Source organism: Cyprinodon tularosa, unplaced genomic scaffold (assembly GCF_016077235.1).
Source record: "Cyprinodon tularosa strain WSP-4 unplaced genomic scaffold, ASM1607723v1 ctg111, whole genome shotgun sequence".
NCBI classification, from domain to species: Eukaryota; Metazoa; Chordata; class Actinopteri; order Cyprinodontiformes; family Cyprinodontidae; genus Cyprinodon; species Cyprinodon tularosa.
In genome coordinates this window covers 297,701-319,295 of record NW_024037905.1, presented here as the reverse complement: position 1 = coordinate 319,295, position 21,595 = coordinate 297,701, and the positions used below count along the sequence as shown (strand labels likewise).

At 37.4% G+C, this 21,595-nt stretch overlaps 2 protein-coding genes across 2 annotated transcripts; both read left to right on the top strand.

The window, feature by feature from the left end:
- The first annotated feature begins 1,296 nt into the window (after window positions 1-1,296).
- asb15b (ankyrin repeat and SOCS box containing 15b) lies at window positions 1,297-8,066 on the top strand. The gene is made up of 14 exons (XM_038298327.1): window positions 1,297-1,442; window positions 1,643-1,751; window positions 1,851-1,903; window positions 2,490-2,621; window positions 2,710-2,874; window positions 3,729-3,835; window positions 4,061-4,199; window positions 4,310-4,481; window positions 4,813-4,973; window positions 7,003-7,147; window positions 7,226-7,381; window positions 7,470-7,572; window positions 7,653-7,806; window positions 7,885-8,066. The coding sequence occupies exons 1-14, from the start codon at window positions 1,415-1,417 to the stop codon at window positions 8,064-8,066; spliced, it is 1,806 nt and encodes a 601-aa protein (XP_038154255.1). The 5' UTR covers window positions 1,297-1,414.
- Window positions 8,067-10,771: 2,705 nt separating this feature from the next.
- lmod2b (leiomodin 2 (cardiac) b) lies at window positions 10,772-16,735 on the top strand. Its single transcript, XM_038298395.1, has 6 exons — window positions 10,772-11,322; window positions 12,439-13,005; window positions 13,141-13,401; window positions 13,476-13,685; window positions 14,423-14,875; window positions 15,609-16,735. The coding sequence occupies exons 1-6, from the start codon at window positions 11,047-11,049 to the stop codon at window positions 15,633-15,635; spliced, it is 1,794 nt and encodes a 597-aa protein (XP_038154323.1). The 5' UTR covers window positions 10,772-11,046; the 3' UTR covers window positions 15,636-16,735.
- Window positions 16,736-21,595: the final 4,860 nt, after the last annotated feature.

The window sequence follows — 21,595 nt, the reverse complement described above, 5'->3', positions numbered from 1 at the left end:
ATCTGACATCTTACCTTAATAAAATTATCACTAGTGTGATTGGAGTGAACCAGACTGAGACTCAGAAGAAGTTAACATGTTTTATTAATTGATTAATTGATTGAGAATCGTTGACCCTTTTAGTTTGTTGTTGTCATGATTGTTACAATAAGGCTCCAAGAAACTGCTGCCTTAGTGAGATGACAGCTTGGCTAAATTACTACCTCAAACAAAAATAACAATGATAACTAATTTTACATTTTCTCTTGCTTTTTTTTTTTTAGCCAGTGAAGGTTAAGCTGTGTGTGCACCACAATATCACAGCTGAAAAAGAAGGTGAACTAATGACTATAAACACAATATTTCATGCCAGCTTTACCAGCTGGAGACACGTCTATACTAGTAAGGTGGGAAGAATAAGAAAAAAAGAAAAGCAGCAAATTCAGGGGAGAGAAGAGAGGCATTAGTGTGTCCTGACAACAGAAAAACAAAATGTGTTGTCTTAACATTCCCTGTACAAGGTCTATGTAGTCTCACAGGCTTAAACATGTCAGTTTGTACCTGGTTATATGGATGCTGCAACTGGGTACGGGTCTCTTTAAACTTCCCTAACCTGACTTCAAATAGACTGGGGCTTTAAACACAATTTCTTGTCTTAATGTTAAATTACAGTAGCCTGCTGTGTAAAAGCAAATAGAAAAATGATTGCAAAACAAAACTAAGACTAGAACATACAAAAATAGATTTAAAAAAGCATGCAACAGCTAAATTTTGCAATAGAGGAACACTGCTGTCACAGTTCAACTGTTTTCTATGCTTCTTTTTGTGTTTGCAAACTAAATGTTTGTATTTGCAGAACTTTTTAAATACGCTGTGCTTTCATGTTTTTGCAGGGCGTTTCCACCCCTCAGCCCCCATATTAAAGGAAATCCCAGCCCTTTATGAAATCTCAAAATGGTTTCATAACTACAATAAAAATTCCTCATTCTGCATGCTTGATGCTCTTGGTCCAGAAGAGTAGGTTCTTATTTTCTCGATCCCAGCAGGGAAATATGACCTGCATCTGATCCAATAAGATCATATCTAAAAAAGTTACTCAAAACTAAATTAAAAGCAGCATTTTTTTGTTTTCGTCAAATTTACTACATGATTCTTGTCTTTGAGGCTTTTATCATATTCGAGCTAAAAACAGTACCACCTAAAGTGCAGATTTTTTTTGCAACAATAGATCCGCTGTGCTCGACAGATAAAGTGTGGCATCGCAGCACAAACTTGTCATGTGGATTTCATCTACATGTCACTGAAATTATTAGATCTGAATGCCACAGTGTGGCTGTTAGAGAAGTGAAAAAATGACAGACAGCACACTCCGTCATTTAAAGTAGGCCAAGTCTAATAATAACCCAGACCGCCTAGGTCCCAGCAAAACAAAAACATGGAGGCAACACACCAGAGAACTCAAGGTGAGAGACAAACATTACTAATGATATAAAACACAACTTTATTCTTAGATATGGCTGCATGGAGCTAAAATGCTTTTAACCTTAACTCTAGCAAGAGTTATTTTAACAAACTGCATGCCACAGGCAAACAAGCTATAGGTATGTGTGTCTTAAAACATGTCATATTCAAAGCTTTCTTATAATATTTTACCACTATGTAGAAATGGACGACCTTGAACAGGAAGACATTAACGAAGAGCTGTTTGAGTTTGCCATCTTGGAGAGCATTCAGGAGGCCTACAAGCTGCAACGTTCAGGGTCAGCAGATCGGTATGGAAAATCGAATTATGCATGAAAGTCATTATTACTGATGAAGGTTTTTCTGAGCAATACTGTACGTGTTGAAGTAAAATTGTGTTTGTTCACCAGGAAACAACCAAACAGTGAAAACTTTAAGAACATAATGATGGCTATTAACAAAGGTAAAAGAAAAAACAGCAACACATCCATTAAACTCTTTCTGATTGTGCAACGTTACAAACTTGAGTGTTAATGCTTTTATCCTGTTAAACAAGCACATTCTAGTTCTGTGCAGACTTTGACTGGACCATTATCATATTCTATTAAATTTACTCTACTGTTAACTTAAAAAAAAGCCTCCTTATTCTGACTGAAGAAAAGCCTCAGCATGATGCTGCCATCACCATGTATCACTTTCTGGATATCTACTGGTATTGGTTTTGAAGGGAAATGGTCGTAGTGGCTTTTATCTCATGATTATCAGAAGAAAGGAGGCAGAACACAACAATTTTTGTAAATAAATTCTTTAAATTTTCTTCTCACTTTGTAATTGTAAACTCCATTAAATTGGAGTTTAATATAAAATTGTAAAAAAAAAAAATCAAGCTTCCTGGTTGGAACATGAAAAAGTTTGCAAAGGTTTAAGGTATATGAACACATTCATAATATTACTATAATGCTACCACAATGGTGATTTTTATTTCAGTGCATAAAGATTTAATATATTCACACTTTTGAATATTGCAAATATTATCCTTTGGATCACAGGTGATGTGGTTGCACTGCAGGCACTGTCCTGCTGTGTTTCTGCCTTCAGAGAGAGTGACAGCAGGGGCTGGCTGCCTCTGCATGCAGCAGCTGTACTACCAAAGACAGAAATGCTGCATGTGGTGCTGCAGGGTAAGAAAGCAAACCAGGGGGTAACTGAGCAGTTTAGCTGAATGTTAGATCTCTATACCCGCTCTTTATTTATTCTTCATTCCTGCAGTGATGCTATCCATAGACACGACCCTGGAAGAGCAGACGAAGGATGGGGAAACAGCTCTGACGCTGGCAACAAAGGCTGGCTGGGTGGAAAACATTAAGTTGCTGCTGCAGCACGGAGCCTCTCCACACAACACGAACAGAAGGAATGAATCTCCTCTGCTCATCGGTAACACAAAATCACACTGCTAAAACAGACAGGTAGTCAGCTCTACACGGCCCAATATTTAAATGAAGAGTGAAGGGAATAGAACAAAAAAATAGCCTTAATATTTGTGATAAAGTATTTCGTAAGAGTTAAAAAAGTGTATTGGTGAGTGAAGAGTACTGGGACCAATGGTTAATATAAAAAGATAAAACTCTCTTAATCAGTTCTTGAACATTGAGCTTTACTACTATCCTATTAGCCTCATTTTAAACATTTCTTTTTGCCATGGTCTGTAGGTTTTTTCTTTTCAGAGATATGTTAAAATGCCATAGCTAGATAAAAAAAAAAGAAATCTCCAAAAACAAAAATAGGATTTTTCTTAATTTCTATTTAGAAATTATGCAGGTGCAATAATAATTATTTTTCATATATTAATCCACGATGAACTCTTCAATTGAATGTTTTTATGCTTTGTAACCCTTGTAAAAATGAGATGTTATCACTCTCTGTAATTTAGTTTAGAAAGAAAGCACCACTACTGGACTTAATAGAATATCTGTTTAATAAAAACGATAGTTGTTTACTGAAATAAATGTCACATGACCAGGATTTATGATACACTCATTGCTTCGTTGAATACTGTAATCAACAAATTTCTACTTAAATGCCAAAAAAATAAAAATAAACAACAATATTGAACTGTATCTGTAAGCTATTTCTTATTTGTGTGATAACGTAGGCATAATTTTTTTCTTTCTAAGATCAAGAGAGTATCATTTCATTTTGTCAAAGTTTTAGTCATTTGTATAAAAAAAAAAAAAAAGAAGAAAAACTTGATTTTTAATCTCACATCTTGTGTTTTGTTCATGTTGTAGCAGTGAGACAGGGTTCATATGACAGCGTTTATTCCCTCATCATGGGCGGGGCCTTCGTGGAACAGGTGTGTCTCACAAAATGGACAGCAACCCATGAAGCTGCAAAGGTGAGCGGAGCTACAATCCAGACTTTTCTATAGAGTCAATCAAACTCACTACACATACAGAACAAACTACATTAGGACATTTCATTTTTCTAAAAGGAATTTACAAAAACATACATGTTGTTGTTGTTATTAGACACTTTTAATGGAATAAATACATAACTGCATAGAAAGCAATATTTTCTATATTAAATCCTTTTTAAACAGGTGTGTTCTCTTATTTTTCAGGTAGGTTGTCCCGCTATTCTGACTCTGCTGCTTCGTTATGGGGCTAAAGTTTCTGTCAGAGACAGTCATGGAGTGTCTGCTATGGGAATTGCAGCTGAGCACGGCAAGACTGAAGCCTTAGAAATTCTTATAAAGCATGGTAAAACCTCAAAATACCACTGTTCAATTCTCTAATGAGCATATAATCCAACTTTATATAATTTATTTATTTTTTACCATATTTTTTGTAATTTTTCTGCCCTCCACCAGGTGGGGATGTTAATGTCCGGGCCAGCAATGGGGACACAGTCCTCTATGATGCATCTGGGTCAGGGAACCTGGACTGTGTCAAGCTGCTTCTGCTGCACGGAGCCAACCCAAACGTTGCCAGCTACGCCTGTCAGCTCCCCATCCACAGAGCTGCGTATGAGGGGCACATTCTGTGAGTTCTGCTCCATGCAGCGGTGAAACACCAGGCATCATTCTGATGCATTAGATGTGAAATCATACACAGTTCATAATATTTCACCAGATTCGGTTCTTGGAATAAAGACTTGCTCAAGATTAAATACAATTACTACTCATTTTTTTGCATCACAACACGCAAACAACAGAGTTAAAGTTCTGCAGAACAGAGATCCATATAATCTCCACAAAGGGCCCTTTGTTTAATATAATTTCTCAGTTTCTGAATAACACTGTAACTCTAACCACTGACTAATTCCTGTTTAGTGTTTTTCACTTTGTTGCTTCCTCTTTTTTTTCTCCCATAGAGTCCTACGCACTCTTATCCCTGTCACCACAAAGAGAGCGATCCGTCTCTCAGGCCAGAGCCCTGTCCACTCTGCTGCAGACGGGGGACAGACTGAATGCCTCAAACTTCTCATCCAGAAGGGTTTTGACATAAATGCTCAGCTAGATAAACACATCTCTGGTAGGTGCGACCACATAAGTAAATGTTTGCATCACCACGTTCATCCGATACAGTCTGAGATTAGATTACATCAGATATTCATGTAAGTTGCTTATGTCTTTTTGGCAGTGGGTTATAGACTTGATTAAGAGGTGGAACAGTTCAACTAAATGACTAAGTTTTGCATTTTACATTCAGCTCACGATTACATTCCACCTTGAGTTGGTTTATTACATAAAAAAAAGAAATCCATGTATAGTCTGGTCTGATTACATACAAAAGAAAATGTTTTTTAAGAGAGGTGAAAACTTTTAAAAAGCACTACATTGGTGCTCTACGGAAGAGGATTAGGGCCACTGAAAAAAAAAAAAAAAAAACTGATATTTAAAATTTAATTTCAATTTAATATGGGAAAAAAGTCAGAATTCTGAGAAAAAAGTCAGAATTCTGAGACAAAAATCAGAATTCTGAGAAAAGTCAGAATTCTGAGATTAAAGTCAGAATTCTGTGAAAATAGTCAGAATTCTGAGAAAAAAAGTCAGAATTCTGAGAAAAAAGTCAGAATTCTGAGACAAAAATCAGAATTCTGAGAAAAGTTAGAATTCTGAGATTAAAGTCAGAATTCTGTGAAAATAGTCAGAATTCTGAGAAAAAAAGTCAGAATTCTGAGAAAAAAAATCAGAATTCTGAGAAAAAGTCAGAATTCTGAGATTAAAGTCAGAATTCTGAGATTAAAGTCAGAATTCTGTGAAAATAGTCAGAATTCTGAGAAAAAAAGTCAGAATTCTAACTTTTTTCCCCATATTAAACTGAATTACAATTTAAAAATCAGTTAACTTTTTTATTTATTTATTTTTCTCTGCTGTGAATTCCTCTTAACCCACTCTTCTGCCGTTGTCTTCACCTATAAGATGAAGCTGTAAATTAAAGTCTTCTTGACGCTACTCCCTGTGTGACTATGTCTGCACGGGCCAATCAGGGAGAGGCTTACAGAAGAGCTTTGTCTCCACCCGTCTGTCAAAACACATTTAGGCTGAATCCCAAACTGCCCCCTAACCACTAACCCTTAACTAGCAAGTGTCACTCCCAATGAAGTCTCACTCGCAGCAGTGGAAGGCCTCTTAATTGAAGGTGTGGGGTATAAACGAGAATGGGACAGCGTCTTCTCCCCAACGGTTGGGATGGCAACACAGTAACATGCGATGTGAGTGGCTGTAGCTCTGTGGCTGAGGGTGACATAAAATTAAACATTTGACCCTTTCTTAAAAGGAATGTGTACGGTCAAATAAATCTATTTCAAAGAGGACCTTCCATTTTTCAATTAATTACTTATTTTTCATATACCTAACTTGTGATTTTGTGTCAGCGTGACGAAGATGCAGCAAACCAACATTCCTCCAACTTACATATGGAGGAATGTGTTCCTTACGCCACTATTTCGCTGTAAAACCTGTTGCCAAATTCCAGCGAGCATGCACTGATGCAGACTCGCTATTTAAGGGCTAAACGGTCAACCCTACCCACTATGTGGTTTGGGATGGCACTTAATGTGGTGGACCATCTGCAGGAACGCGCAAAGAGAGGGTTAGTGTGTAGGGGCCGGTTTGGGCTTTTGTTTTGCATGGGGAGAAAATCAGCTTGAGGGCAGAGGCACCTTTCAGAGTGCAGGTGTCCACAAGCGAGGGCACCATAGAGCTATTTTCTCCTCCCAAAGATGCAGTTCCTTGCAAGTATGACATGTTCTTTGAGATTTTGACATAAATGTGAAGCAATGGTAGTAAGTCTGAACTCTCCATAAGGTAGTTTTAACTCTTCATGTAGGGTGGCGGTTTGTTAGGTCTCAAAGTTACTGCTCTCAGGTTTTTTTTCCTCCTCACCTTCACTGCATAATCTATCACAGGGATCTTCATCTTATAAGATCCCATTATAGTCAGAGAGAATGCTATCACTTCTCTTTGGCAGCTACTGTGTTTTGTATTGATGTCCAGTTTTGGGCTACCATTAATAACATCACACTCACAATTCCCAATGACCTTTTAAAATCTTACAGAGAATTATGGCGACCTGAGGAAGACCGCTTTGTACTTTGCTGTTTCTAACGGCGACATCACCTGTGCTGAAACCTTGCTGAAGGCTGGAGCAAGAACAGACCTAGACCCTCTTCATTGCATCTTGGTTGCTGTACGGGCAGAGAGGTCTGCAGGATGTATTTAGCGTGTTTTTCCTGATGTACATTTAATGCTGGTTTCCCTAAAACGAGCCACTGTGTCCAGGTATGAGATGGTGAAGCTGCTGCTGTCCTACGGAGCTGATGTGAACTGTTATTTCCGAGTGATCAACAACACGGTGTTCCCCACCGCCCTTCACTACTGTCTCAGAGACCCCGCCATGTTACGACTGCTGCTCAACAGCGGCTATCAGGCTCACAAGCACGTATTCTAACCCATCATCAAAATGTTTAAATTATGAAATGCATACAAAATATAAACAAGGTTTTACCTCCCATGCTTCCTCTAGGTGCTTTGAGTGCTGCCATAATAAAAGTGAAGATATGGACAGTACCTGGACTGACCTCCACAACCAGGCCTACAAGATTTACTGTCAGCCTAATGTGACATCAGTATGAATTGACACACATGCATCCTTATCTTCTCGCTACAGTGGGGGAAAATAAAAGTTCCTGATCTTTTTCTTCTTCAGTTCTGTGAGTTTGTATCGGTGTCCTGGCTTGCTCATCTGGCAGGCAGCGTTGTAAGGATCCTTCTGGACTACGTGAGCCACATCAGCATCTGTTTCAACCTGCAACGCATCCTGGAGAGGACTCCACAGTGGGAAGAGATTTCTACTATACTGAGTAAATCTGAACACGTGACACTGATTTGATATGATATACTGGGTAGATGGAGTGAGATTAATTTTACCTTTATCCCAGGTGAGCCCCGTTCCCTGCAGCATTTGTGTCGACTCGTAGTCAGAAGTAGAATGGACACCAGGATACTGAACAACCAAGAAGCCATGGCTGCTGTTCCTTTCCCTCCCAGACTGATCAGCTGCTTGACCTACAGAGAACCCCCCATCACCTGTATGGGGGACTCCAGTGATGAGAAGGTTTAATCTGCAGACACTTGTTCAAGATTTTGTAAATGTATGTGTGCACTTTGTGCAGTTTTTTTTTTTCCATTTTAAACATGTATATTTATCTTCTTTACCAAACTGTTGCTTCTTTAAGTGTACAGCTTGGCAGAGAGCTGAAAAATGCTTCCATGGTGAATTAAAAAAGTTGATATTTGATGAATCTGGGTTTCCTGTTTTACTAATTGGATGACTGCAAAAATGTAGTTAAACAAGTGAAACAGAATTTCAGAAATAAGAAATCAGCTAAAGCTGCTTATATTGCAACCAGTATGTACCTTTCAGCTTTTCACACAGTAAAGAAAAGTCAGGAAATGGAGAATCCTTCTGTTACATCCCTACATAAAATTTAGAGGTTTTTTATTTTATTTTTATTTTTTTTTTTTAAACCTGATAATAGGGGATCGGAAGATTCATAAAGCTGCATTATATTATTGCAATATTACCAAACCGTCCCAAATGCAGCTCATAATTTTGATGAAATGTTTAGTTTTTATGTCTTTTTTTTAATTTTCCACTGGCAGTTTTCAGCAAATCTAATCTTCAAATAAAGTTCAATAACAGAGGTGTCAACTAAGTAAAAATACATCGTTACTGTACTCAAGTACACTTTTTAGGCATCTATACTTTACTCCATTACTTATTTTTCTTCCTACGTCTGACTTCTACTCATTACTTTTTCACACAGGTATCTGTACTTTCTATTCCTTACATGTTTAAAACAAACGTTACACGTTACTCTTAGCTTTGGTTTAATGTTAATAAATATTTATTTCACGTCATGTGCGCCATCCAATGCAGATCATTGGCTCCATCCACATCTAGTGAAAAATATTGTAATTGGATGAGTCATATAACGCAAACACTCATTAGCTAAAGGAAATCATCAGAAGCAAGCAGGTGTTCTTCAAACTGCAAACGTGAATTGTCTATGCCATGCTACGATGTGGGATTCAGAAAAAGATGCTGAAATGTCTGAAAGGTCAGACACAGGCGAGAGCGTATCGGGACATGGAGACCAACAAGACCTCCCTCATCCTTGGCCCTATCTCAAAGAATTTTTCGAAATTGTCAAAAAAATTAAGCTATTAATTCATTTAGTGGCATCTGTTTTTTTTTTAAAAGGTTACTTTATACTTTTATTCTTTAAGAAGTTTTTGGAGCACATACTTTTTCACTTTTACTTGAGTAAAGAGGTCAAGTTGATACTTCCATTTTTACCAGAGTGTTTTTAAACATCAGTATCTATACTTCTACTTAAGTAACAAATGTATGTACTTTTGACACCATTGATTAATAAAAAAAATGTTTTTGACCTGAGCAAAGATTGACTTTAAATTATTTGGCCATATGAATTTCCTTTTGCCACAATGGTGCTGGAGGTTTGACAGGACCCAAATGCAGACTGAAGATGAAGGAGTTTCTTGAAGCTTAATTAACCAAAAGTTCAACAGAAGCAAAAATCCAAAACATAAATCCACAAAAACCCAAAAATACTGAAGGCCAGGAATACTCAAAACAAGAGGGCAAAGAAATGACAACGAACCAGCAAAGACTGACTGAAGAGGATGAGATTATATGGGAGAGAGAAACAAAGACCAGGCTAATTAGTGGATTGGGAGTAGGTGTGAACAAAGGGCAAGCAGGGGGCTAGGGAAAAGGAGACTGACACAAGAGGGCAAACAGGAAATATCTAAGAACTCAAATACCTAGAACACAAGAATGAAAAATAAGACCAATAAAAATTCAAAATAAAACTTGAACAAAATCAAAACCATGTAACTTTTAAAATCAGTTTCAAGAACAACATCCATTAGCAATTAATGAAAAAAAAGTTCTGTTTTAATTTGTACAGAAACAATAATGGACAAAAAAATATATATATATCTTTGATATGACTTGAAATGACTTTATAATTGTAAGTATTTTACACAAAGGACTAGACAAGTCTGCAACATGAACTATCCAAACAAACTTCTTACAAAATGCGTTATTTTTTTTCTACATTTGTAAAAGTGGTTCATTAGAGCCTCGGCTCATAATTGAAATATTCATAGTTTAACCAGAAAATATAATTGATAACAGTTAATTTACTAAACAACTGGGGCAAAAAAGGCAGGCAAGTGACGTTTCTCTGGTTATCTTTGATACCAACATGTTTTTATTGATGTGAAACATTTTAAAAAGGATAAAAAGTTAAATAAATCTGAAAGTGGGTAAAATAATTTCCCCTAATAATTTACTGTCAGCAGTGTGATGCTGTAAAATGCAAACCAAATGCCTCTAGTTTTTGCCTTTTGAAGTAATTTTTTTTTAATATCATGCTCACAGCAGCTAACACTGTACATGGTTGGTCACATGTACTTTTTGGATTTATTAAACATATCCCTTATTTATTCTGCCTCTCTCATTAAGTTGAGTCTTTTTTTGGCTATGAACAAAGCCATTCCAAGTCCCAGTGACTGACCGCTGCAATGACTGACCGCGGAGACTCTGAGCTCACAAGCTTTTTGTAGCTCTGCCTCTCAGGGCAACGACTCCCAAAAAAAGACGCTGCATCATGGGGCCCACACGTTTGTGCGTTCCCCTCTGATCTCCCCTCTGAAAGCCTAAACAGCAGCTGGTGAGATTAGAAAGGAGAGGACACTGACACACACACACACACACACACACACTCACCCTTACATAAAGTCAGTCGGCCACAACGAATCCAGTTTAGACTGGAGTACCTTTTCATCAGGGATACTTCTGAATGGACACAACTTGCGGGAATCTCTCCTGGCATGGATCAACTTATCTTTAATCTGATTTTCTAGAGATTTTCATAGATCTCATCAAATCTTATGGTGGACCTTATGTTTAATTTGAGTTTCTTTGTTCAAACTTCTTCCCTTTGGGATCTCCGCTAAGTTATACCTTTATTGACTAATTCTTCCTGGTAGGTGCTTATCAGGCTTTGGCAATGAGTTGTTTCGGTTATCGTCGAGAGCTGAGTAAGTATGAAGATGTTGATGAGGACGAGCTCTTGGCATCGCTCAGCCCAGAGGAGCTGGCTGAGTTGGAAAAGGAGTTGGTGGACATTGATCCTGATGCCAACGTGCCCATTGGACTCAGACAGAGAGATCAGACAGACAAAACCCCAACTGGTACCTTCAGCAGAGAGGCCCTCATGAAGTACTGGGAAAATGAGACCCGTAGGCTTTTGGAGAACGAGATAGCAGGAGGAAGCCCCAAACTGGTGAGAAAAACACTTAGATGGGGTTGTCAGAAATGGTTGTATGGTTCACTGAATAGGTATTTGGCCCTGGAAAGATTTGTTTTATTTTTGCTATTCTGTCACACTTCTGACTTTCACCTGTGCTGAAATGCCATTCAGGGATGAAGAAGCCGTTACCAATAAAGCAACATAAGAAGCCCAATTACAGTTTGTTAAGGCAATCAGGAAAAGTATTTCAAGAAAAAGTCTTTGGAGTTTCTCAAGAAATTAGTCAGGAAGAGGAAAATATTGGTGCAAATGGATCTTTCTAAATAACCAGAAGCTAGTCCTTCCACAGTGGTTAAAGGTCAAGATCATTTGTTGACACTTAGACACTTAGAGCCTTCAATCCTGAATCAGTGACACCACTTAAGTTAAGAGTAAATGCATGAAAATTCCATAAGAAGCTTGAAAGATGAAGAAAAGATTAAATGAGTTAAAAAATACATCCTGACAAAATGATAAAACCCCTCTCTCTTTGTCCTGGTATTTATCCAATAGAAAAAACATGAGCAATCACAGGAGACCAAAAACAAATGTTTAGCATTGTTAAAAGTCAGGCAATCAGAAAAGGCCATATGGGTTTTTATAACCATCCATTTTCCATCACACTTATCCCAAGTGGGGTCTCGAGGGGTGCAGGTGCCTATCTACAGGCGAGAGATGGGGTCCACCCTGGACAGGTCGCCAGTCTATCGCAGGGCAACACAGAGACAAACAAACAGTTGTGTTTTTGGACTGTGGGACGAGGCAGGAGTACCCAGAGAGAACCCACACATGCTTAGGGAGAATATGCAAACTCCATGCACAGTAATCAGGGAACCAAACCCAGAACCTTCTTGCTGCAAGAAAGCAGTCCTACCCACTGTTCCACTGAGCAGCCCATGTTTTTATATATTGCAGGTAAATATCTGATGGCAACTGAGTTTGACAGAGACTGTGAAATTAGAGCAAATCTTTCTGGGGTATACACATATTTTTTCCTGGTCTGAGATCTGACAAATGTGTATTAAATAATTCAACATTGAACATTTCTGATTGTTTAGCCTTAAACATCACCCATGTTCAGCCCAATCTAATAAATATATCCAAACACAGGAGGAAGAACAAGAAGATGATTGTCTGACAGAAGAAAACAGTGAAGAGGAGGAAAAAAATGATGAGAATGAAAAAGAAAGGAAAAAGTTGGACATTTCAAACAAGGAAAATCACAAAGAGGAAGATAGTGATGATGATGATGATGAAGAAGAAGAAGAAGAAGAAGAAGAAGAAGAAGAAGAAGAAGAAGAAGAAGAAGAAGAAGAAGAAGAAGAAGAAGAAGAAGAAGAAGAAGAAGAAGAAGAAGAAGAAGAAGAAGAAGAAGAGGAGGATGAAAGTGAGGAAGAGGATCCTGTAACTGAAGAGGAGGAGGATGAAGAAACTAAAGACAATAAACCAAAACCTGAACCACCAAGATATACAAAGCCAGAGACGATTCAGGCGTTTAAACCAACCCTACTGAGACCTCAGAGGGTAGAGCCCACCAGGCTGACTCCTCCTCCTCCACCAGCTGACCTGAACTCCACTGGTAACCCTACAGTTGTTGATGACGCTTTGCAACGCGTCCTTGATGATGATGCCGAACTCACAGAAGTGAATCTGAACAACATTGATGACATCAAACAGGTAAAAAAACTAAATGTCTTCTTTGCATCCCTGCAGTTTATACCAAGGCTTTCATCTTTGCTGTATGCTAGTTTCATTTTAGAATCAAATTCCTTCATTTTAGATCCTTCTGTTTCTTTCAATTGCTTTTATCAGGAAACTCTTATCCGATTTGCTGAAGCACTAAGATCCAACACCCATGTTCGAGTCTTCAGTCTTGCAAGCACCCGGGCTGATGACCACGTCGCTCTGGCCATTGCTAAGATGCTGAAAGAGAACGCATCCATTACCAGCCTGAACATAGAGTCCAACTATGTAAGTGGGAAAGGCGTGTTGGCGTTGGTTCAAGCACTTCCAGGCAACAACACCCTCACCGAGCTTCGCTTTCACAACCAGAGGCACATGTGTGGAGGACAGGTTTGTATTCAGTTCAAACCCCTTAAACATTACAGTTTTTATTAGTTGTAAATAAACACAACGGCCTGCTGCAGGTAGAGATGGAGATGGTGAAGATTCTGAGAGAAAACCACACTCTGATCAAGCTTGGTTACCAGTTTAACCTTGCTGGTCCCAGAATGAGCATGACTGGAATACTGACCAGAAACCAGGACCGCCAGCGGCAGAAACGACTGCAGGAGCAAAAGCAACAACAACAGGGCCAACAGCAAGATGGAGCCGTCAACTCCAGAACCTCTGCTCTGGTGAGCATCTTTACTTCAGGCTGCAAGACTGATTAAACCAAGATCATTCAACTCAATTCATAAAAAAAAGGGAAAAAAACAATAAAATGAAATTACACTCCTATTCAATATACCTGATTTCAGCTCAAACTCCCACTATAAAGCCCAGCGCTGTTTTTTAAATTCACCCCAGTTAATTTGATTTATTTCTATTTCATGTATTTCTAGATTCTCATCTAGCTGAATTACTAATTATATAAATATTTCATCCATATAAAGTATTTAGTAGATTAAAATCTCTAGATTGGCTGTCTGGCCCAGAGAAGTGCAGGATTACAGTTATATGTGCTTAAGGATCAAACTACTAATTGGTCTGCTTATTGTTTCTGTGGTTCAGCCTTTTACTCTTAGAATCTGGTCACCACTAAAATTAAATCTTTTATTCACCCAGATCAGAGGGAAACAGCACAGGATGAACTTTAAAAATGCTAAAAAAAGAAAATGTATTTCATAAAATAAAAACATTGAAACCCCCTAAAAATGCACCTGTAATATTCATGTAATAACTGCTTTATAATACACCCATATCTTTTTTTTTTCCACTTGCCATTTTTTCCCCACTTGCCTTTTTTTTTGTCTATTGTGTCAAATCAAAAGAAAAAAAACAATATCTTTTTAACCCGTTTTTATTTACCCATAAACTGCTTTTCATTTGCCTTCATTAAACTGCTCTATTGTGTTTAATTTCTCTTTAAAAGAGAGGAACACCCAGCTCATCGCCCTACAGTTCACCCAGGGCCTCCCCTTGGTCCTCACCCAAACTTCCCCGAAACAATGAGTTGAAAAAGCAGACTCCACCTGTACCACCTCCTCCACCTCCTCCTCCACCTCCTCCACCACCCCCACCCCCCTTGGTGCCATCGCATCAGGAGAAGAATAAACCTACAAGGATGATAGCAGAGGTCATCAAGGCCCACGAGGCAGGCAGCAAGAAGGTGGCCAAACCGAAAGGGAAGAAGGGGAAGAAGGGGAAAGGGACGGCGAAAGAGGAGACAGGCTGCATCCTGAAGGAGCTCAAGAACGCCCTGAGACCTGTGTCGGTAGAGAGACGAGGGGGGGAGGGCGGCAGCAGGCCATCGACGCCCATGAGGTCTGCCCACGACCATCTGATGGAGTCCATCCGCGGCAGCAGCATCAGGAACCTCAGACGGGTGAGGAGGGGGTCATTGTAAAGCCAAGATCATAAAACAAATTCCTTATTTGGATATTCTGGTTTGAAAAGTAGAAGCATACAAACTCTCTAAGGGGAAACATCCCAATCTAGGAGTTTAATTTTGACAAAGATGACACACAGCAGTGGTGTCTGATTCATCTTAGTCGCTGATGTGGTATAATCCGATCCTGGACAGCAGTAGGTAGTAAAGGCTGATTTACCACCAGCCTGCACTGATGTGAGCACATTGCTTTTAGAGCCAGGAAAGGACGAATACAGACAATGACAAAGTCATCCAGCCTGCATTTTTACCCTGAAGTAGATGATAAGCTGGCGTCCATAACAGAGGAATGGAAAACATAGATAGCAGGGCAAATAATGAAACCAAAAGCGCATATTTTTGAGAGCTCTGCTTGCTTTTTTTCCACCAGTAAGTGGAGATTTGAGTATTAGCCTCCCGTTGCTGCTGGAGCACAGCTTGTTACATTGTTTTGGAAAATCATCCGTGCCCTCAGATAATGGGGTCTCTGGCTGTAGCTGGTAAATTCCATCCACTCAGCACAGGTATTTATAGAAACTGTTCGCTGGGGGCTTCGATAACAGCAGACTTGACACTTTATCACATTAGCCTGGTTGAAAACAGTCAGGATGCTGCTGTTCAGTGACAAACTTTTAATGTTCTTCATCATTTGTCTCATTTTTGTCCTTTAACATAATTTGTCATTTTCCAGGTGGAAGTTCCACATCATCTACGATGAGGACGCAGAAAACAGTGATCAGCTCTGCACTATAATGGTGATAATGAGGATGACGATGATGGAGGATGAGACCATCCTAAATTCCCACTCTGAAAAGATAAAAACATATATGCTGGGAATTTGCACTCAATTTGAAATATCTTTACGTTTCATAAATATATATAATAACCCATTTTTAACGTTTTATTCTTAAAGTAATATGATTTTTTTTTAAACCTGAGTAAATACAGAATGCAATTCGTAAATGATTATTTAATTTATTAAAAGCAACCTGGCTTTGGATGAAAGTAATTTGCTCCTAAATCTCTTCAAAATTTGGGGAGGATGTGAATTTTTTTATATCCATCAGCCATATTGTATGATCAGATAGTTTCTATTTAAAGAATATATATTAAATGTCTAGTTTGAATGTGATAAGTTGAACACAGGCCAGGTTGCTTTGGATAGATTTCCCCTTAAAAAACAGTGTTTTGTTTAAATACTCTAGTTCCTTAGCCTGAAATATGATCTTTAACATTAAAGTGTGACAGGAAGCAAAAACAGCACAAAACCATCAGGGGGGAAAACATTGTTTTAACATTTACGGTCTTCTTATTCTGAAATGTTTACTGTTTTCTACATGTCTAATTCTTTGTAAGACTGTAAATATGTTTTGTTCTTAGTTGAAATATGTGTGTTCAATTCTGAATATATCATTTGCTTATTTGTAGCACTATGGAGGGAGACTTTTCTGTTTGTTCTTTGGTTATTGGATGAGTTTTATCAAAGGGGAGAAAAGTGGACAAGCTGTTATAAAAAGTTTTTTATGTTTTTTTTTTTTTTTTATTCGGAGTGAGTCAGCTTACTGGTGAGGAGCCGCTGATGCACAGTCCCTCTCAAAGACGTGGACAACACACCCACTCATCTAAGCGTGTTTTTGAGCCGTGTTTTTGCGCACTTTGTCTGATCAAATTGCAATACAGAGCCAGTGGAGAGAAAACAAACTAACGGTGACATCAGTGCTGATGCCAATATCACCAGCGTCACCTAAAAGGCTTCCTCTTTGTGTTCTTATGTAAACAGGGAAACGTGCTAAGATCCTAACACAGTCAGGGAAGCAGAGTTAACTTTGCACACAAGATGTGATAAAAGCAGTAAATTTCAAATGTTATCAAAGGGTCAGCAGAGGAAACTTTGTTTTATTACATTTTATAAAAACTGGACATTTTCTGAAATTGCAAAATGAGGCTTCGATTTGTATATCATTTTTGATAAAAATTCAATTTACTTAAAGTTGATCAAATATTATTCATGTGTTGTGTTTACGTCAGCTGCCATGATATCTAGGATTTTGCCAGAGTCTGTTTATTTATTTAAATTGCACATTTTATAAGGAGGTTTGCCCTTAAACATTAAGTTTTTTGTGCTCTGACTGTCGAAGCTCTGTGCAGTTTCCTAAAGGACTTCAGAAAGACAAGAATATGAGCTTATGGGTCTGATAAGGGTATTTATATTTCAGCTAAAGGTTTTCATTTTATAGACAAACTCTTAGGGCAACAGTTTTAGCCTTCTTCAGAGATAATCTACTTTCTTTCAAAAGAGCTGATTTCCCTCAACTCTGTTATATTTTGCAAATGTTATCCCTTTTTGAATAAAAAAAATCTTACATTTGAGTAAATTTCACTCAGACAAATTTCCCTTTTTAGCGCTGCTCCATAGTTTGATGGTTTTTCCCTAGATTTTCCTAAAAGATGTGCACTTAAAATCATTACCTTCTCTAATAAATACAGTGAGCCACTGTGGCACCATCTCTGGATTTATCCAAAACTCATTCCTGACACGTTCCTGCTCTCTAAGTGAATGTTACCTTATATTAAAGGTGAGATAAACTTGGGTGTTTATGCTTTTTAACAGCTGCTCACATATAAAAGTTAATGTAAGTGAATATTTCACTAATCTCATGGCTCAGTTTTTGTTTTTTCCTCTTCCCCATGTAGAAGAGTTGCTGTTTAAAGCCCGGTGAAGTGAAAAGGATCTAGTTACATATATTTCTTAGAGATGACAAAACCATTTATCCTCTATCGAGTAAATGGAGGGAATGTTTTCTTTGCCTTTTAGTTTATGATATGAAACATTTCCGCTTCATATTTGGTAAGAAACGAAAAAAGCATAATAAAAGACCCAAACTGAAAGAAGAGCTTATGATGGGACGGGTTGTTTGGAAGCATGGAGAGATATAAGCCTTCTAATCCTGGTCTCCTGTTTGTCTGTTTCTCCTTGACTGCACAACTGTTCAAAGTATAACAGAGACTTCAGGAGGAGGATCTTAAAAGGTAGGTCATTACCGACATAATTAAATTTTAGGCTATATTTAGGTTTTAATATAAAGCATATGTGGTTAACTGATCTTTTGCAGCTGTTTTGCTTTGCTTTGAGGAGGAAGCTTGCTGTATGCAAGGTTTCTTTTAACTGACAGAACCAGAGTTGGGTTTGTCATGCCGAGGGGCGGGGCATCCTTCCATAAAACACAGTGCAAAATTATATCGCTACTATAAAGACTCACTTTGAGGATTCTACAGAAGTCTCATTGTTTTTTAAAGAATGTTAGCACCATTCTGAAAACCACACAATATCACTGAGGCTGCTAAGATCATCAGCCATAAACTCATGCCCCCTGATTTCTCTGTCGGTGCAGTGCATGAGTCTATTGTGTCAAATTATCATTCTACTAACAGCTGAACTCATATTCAACTATCTTTGGGTATTCCACACAGCGTTTGCTGGCATGATGTGAAAGGAAACCGGGTTACATAGGAGTTCAGACATGCAACTTTAACATACAGGCTGGTTTTTACAATCTGTCATTAAGTTGATTGACACATCATAGTACTTCAATTCACTGTCTAATTTTGCACTTTTCACATTTTTTTCACACAAATTTAAAAAATGAGTCTTTGTGATAAGCCAACACTGCAGAAACAATATATCTAAAAATGTCTTAAATTAAGTGTATTTACTCTTAAGAGGGTAAATTAGATTGCATGAGTACTTTTACTTTTAATTATTAAAATAATTAGATAATATGCACTTAAAATGAAACAATGGATTTTTTTGTACTTATTTTCAATGTAAGTTGTCTTGTTCCAATAGTAAAGTGACTCACTTTCACTCCTAGATTCAAGAAAAATGCACTTATTTTAAGAAAAATAAAACTCATTTAGAAAATCTGTGTGGTAACCTTACTATTTGGCAATTCATCTTAATTCTATTAGAAAGCATGACATATTCCCTCTAAATGGGGCTTAATCTGTAAGGAAAATACATGTGGGGAAGGAGGTTTGAATATCTCCACCACTTGGAAATCATTACCCAACATATATTGTCCAAAAAATCAGAAGCACACAAACAGCAGGTCAGCAATTTTAAAAGGGGTGCAATACCAATCAAAACTTGCTAACTCCATTAGTTATTAAGAGTATAAGGAATTTTTTTCACGCAATTTCTTTTTTTTGTGTGTGTAATGTTTTGAGCAATTTTCAAGTAATGAGTCTGTGTAAAAAGTAGATTTTAAATAATGTTTAAAGATTTTTTTTTATTTTTCTTGATCATCATCATCAACAACCTTATTTGTTATTAGCTTTAAAACAGCCAACAGTTGAAAATAAGGTGCTGAACATAGCTAAAAAAATAATAAAACACAATAAAGAATAAAATACAGCATAAATATATAAATCAAGGCAATAAGAATTTCTTTAAGCTAAACAAAAAAGTTCAAAACAACCAAGTCTTGCTAGTGTTAAAAGATGGCGAACAAAAAAATAACATAAAATAAATAAATGGTGTTTTACGATTACTCCAAAAAGCCTTCCACCTCAAGGAGGCAGATTATCAAGAATGCATCCATTACCCTGCAAAAGAGCCATTACCTAAAGTAGGAACATTGATGCAGGATGTTATGTAACAAAATTATTCAAATTACCCAGCTAGATGAATAACATCAAGTCAAAACCCAAATGCTGCTTCTGCTTCTATAAAAGCTTCTGTGAGTCTCTGTCGTAACACCAGTGGAAAGTGCCATTCTTTCTCTAATCCCTTTTATAAGCTCTGTAGCTGATGAAGGTTCAGCTGATGTGGGCATTACCTAAAAATATATAGCCTGCTAATAAAAGGTTCCTTATTTTAGATCATTTATTGCATCCATAATAAAGAGCGATCAATTTAAAGAGCGGGCAACGTTTATTATTCTTTACTTTCCTCCATAGTTACTACTCCTACCCGCCTTATGGGGCAAAACATCCTCAATAAAATGTGTTTTTTCTGAAAAAATCCCATTTTAAGAAGCATGGTGCAAAGAAAAATTATACACAGCATTTTTTGTGAAGATCAAACTTTTATTGGAGTTTACAACATTAGAGTTCAATACTTCTCAAGTCTCTTGAAGGACCTGGTGTCATTTTTTTTTTTACTGTCCTAAAGTAGCTAACAGAGAATTATGGCTGCTTTGTTTCTTGCCACAGAGCTTTATTACACTTTAACAGGTCTCTACCCCAGTCAAACAAGTGGCACTTTGTCTTTCATGGTCAGAACATTTAAGATCGACAGTTTGTTTTTTGTAAAAAGGCAAAAAGAAAAAAAAAAAGATCATAACCAGCAGAAAAGGACCCGAAAATATATATTTGTTTGTGATCTGGTGGTCAGCTACTCAAGTTATCAGTAAAAGCTGCTATTTCTCAGGCAATTGGCATAAGAACTAAGGTTATTATCAAACACCTGTTAATCTTATTTCAAAGTTACCTTAATCAATGACACGTCATTAAAGGGAAATTAAGAGGAATATTTAGAGCTTAATGAGCTGCTTATTGAACCTAGAATGTGGGGTTGAGCTAGAACAGCTTCCAATAGAAATGCAACTTAAAAGAGGAAAAAAGGTTTTTCCATCAGCTTAGTTTCCTTATGAACAAATGTTTAAACTGTATAGCTGTACGCAAATCTAACTTCTGCTTATTTTTCTTTAGGATTTACTTTTAACATGCTTTTTTTTTTTTTTTAAGCAACACACCAATTTAAATCAGCAGTGTTTCTGGATCATTCAGGCTGATTAACCTTAATTTTTCCATATTTTTTACTCCTGATCAAAGTAGTTAGATATTCCCCTGCAGGCTGATTTTACTTAAATTGATTTATTTAGGTAGGAAAGGCGGAATTAGTACAGATGTGAAATAGAAGATGGTCTTTATCTTGCACAATGAAGTTCTGCTTCTTTATTTATTAGATTACATTTTGCATTTCCAGATACATGTGCTTTGAAAGTAGCAGAAATAAGACTGCTTTTAGCTGTGAACCTAGCTAGTTGGCTGGGCTTTACAGATTATAAGTTAATTATTTTGCAAATCTCAAATTTCCACTTTCAAGTCTCCTGTACCAGTTAGAAATGTTATCTTTCTTTGGTATAAAACACTTTCCTAAACAGGCTGGAATAAAGAGAGTCAGTTTCCTGCAGCCGATAGAAGCTTTTCCTGTTAAAATTACACATCTATTAATTCCTGGAGTGACTTTTCTGGGTATAATAAACATTACATTCAAGTTGCAAAATGAATAATGCCCGTTTCCTCAAAAATAACCATAAGAGATTTCACTGTTCTAAGCAGTGAGGGGTTTTGCAGCCATTTGCTTGCTGCACCGTTATGCTGAACTTCACTAAAGCAGAACCAGATATAAAGGGAACGTTTACTTTTAAGATGCCAGTGAGCACCAATCCCAGTAACAGTTGAGAAATGCTGTGATGTTTTTACATTATAAAGCAGCTAAAACCAACATGGTGAGATGTAGGAAAGGTTAGCATGAACCCATTATAAGAATCAGTGTGCAAAACTAAAATATCTTTATTTTAGCATCACAGGATGATTTACCTGATTACAATAAACATACATTTATTAACACTCCACTTTCTAGTGTAAAAAAAAAGGAACAAATGAGCTCAA

What these genes read in the sequence shown, in the direction of transcription:
- asb15b (XM_038298327.1), top strand. Translation starts at nt 1,415, where the DNA reads ATGGAGGCAACACACCAGAGAACTCAAG. An exon ending in GTTGCTGTACGGGCAGAGAG is followed by an intron (nt 7,148 to 7,225) that starts GTCTGCAGGATG and finishes CACTGTGTCCAG; the next exon opens with GTATGAGATGGTGAAGCTGC. An exon ending in AGCGGCTATCAGGCTCACAA is followed by an intron (nt 7,382 to 7,469) that starts GCACGTATTCTA and finishes TGCTTCCTCTAG; the next exon opens with GTGCTTTGAGTGCTGCCATA.
- lmod2b (XM_038298395.1), top strand. Translation starts at nt 11,047, where the DNA reads ATGAGTTGTTTCGGTTATCGTCGAGAGCTGAGTAAGTATGAAGATGTT. An exon ending in CAGGAGGAAGCCCCAAACTG is followed by an intron (nt 11,323 to 12,438) that starts GTGAGAAAAACA and finishes ATCCAAACACAG; the next exon opens with GAGGAAGAACAAGAAGATGA. An exon ending in GCATCAGGAACCTCAGACGG is followed by an intron (nt 14,876 to 15,608) that starts GTGAGGAGGGGG and finishes GTCATTTTCCAG; the next exon opens with GTGGAAGTTCCACATCATCT.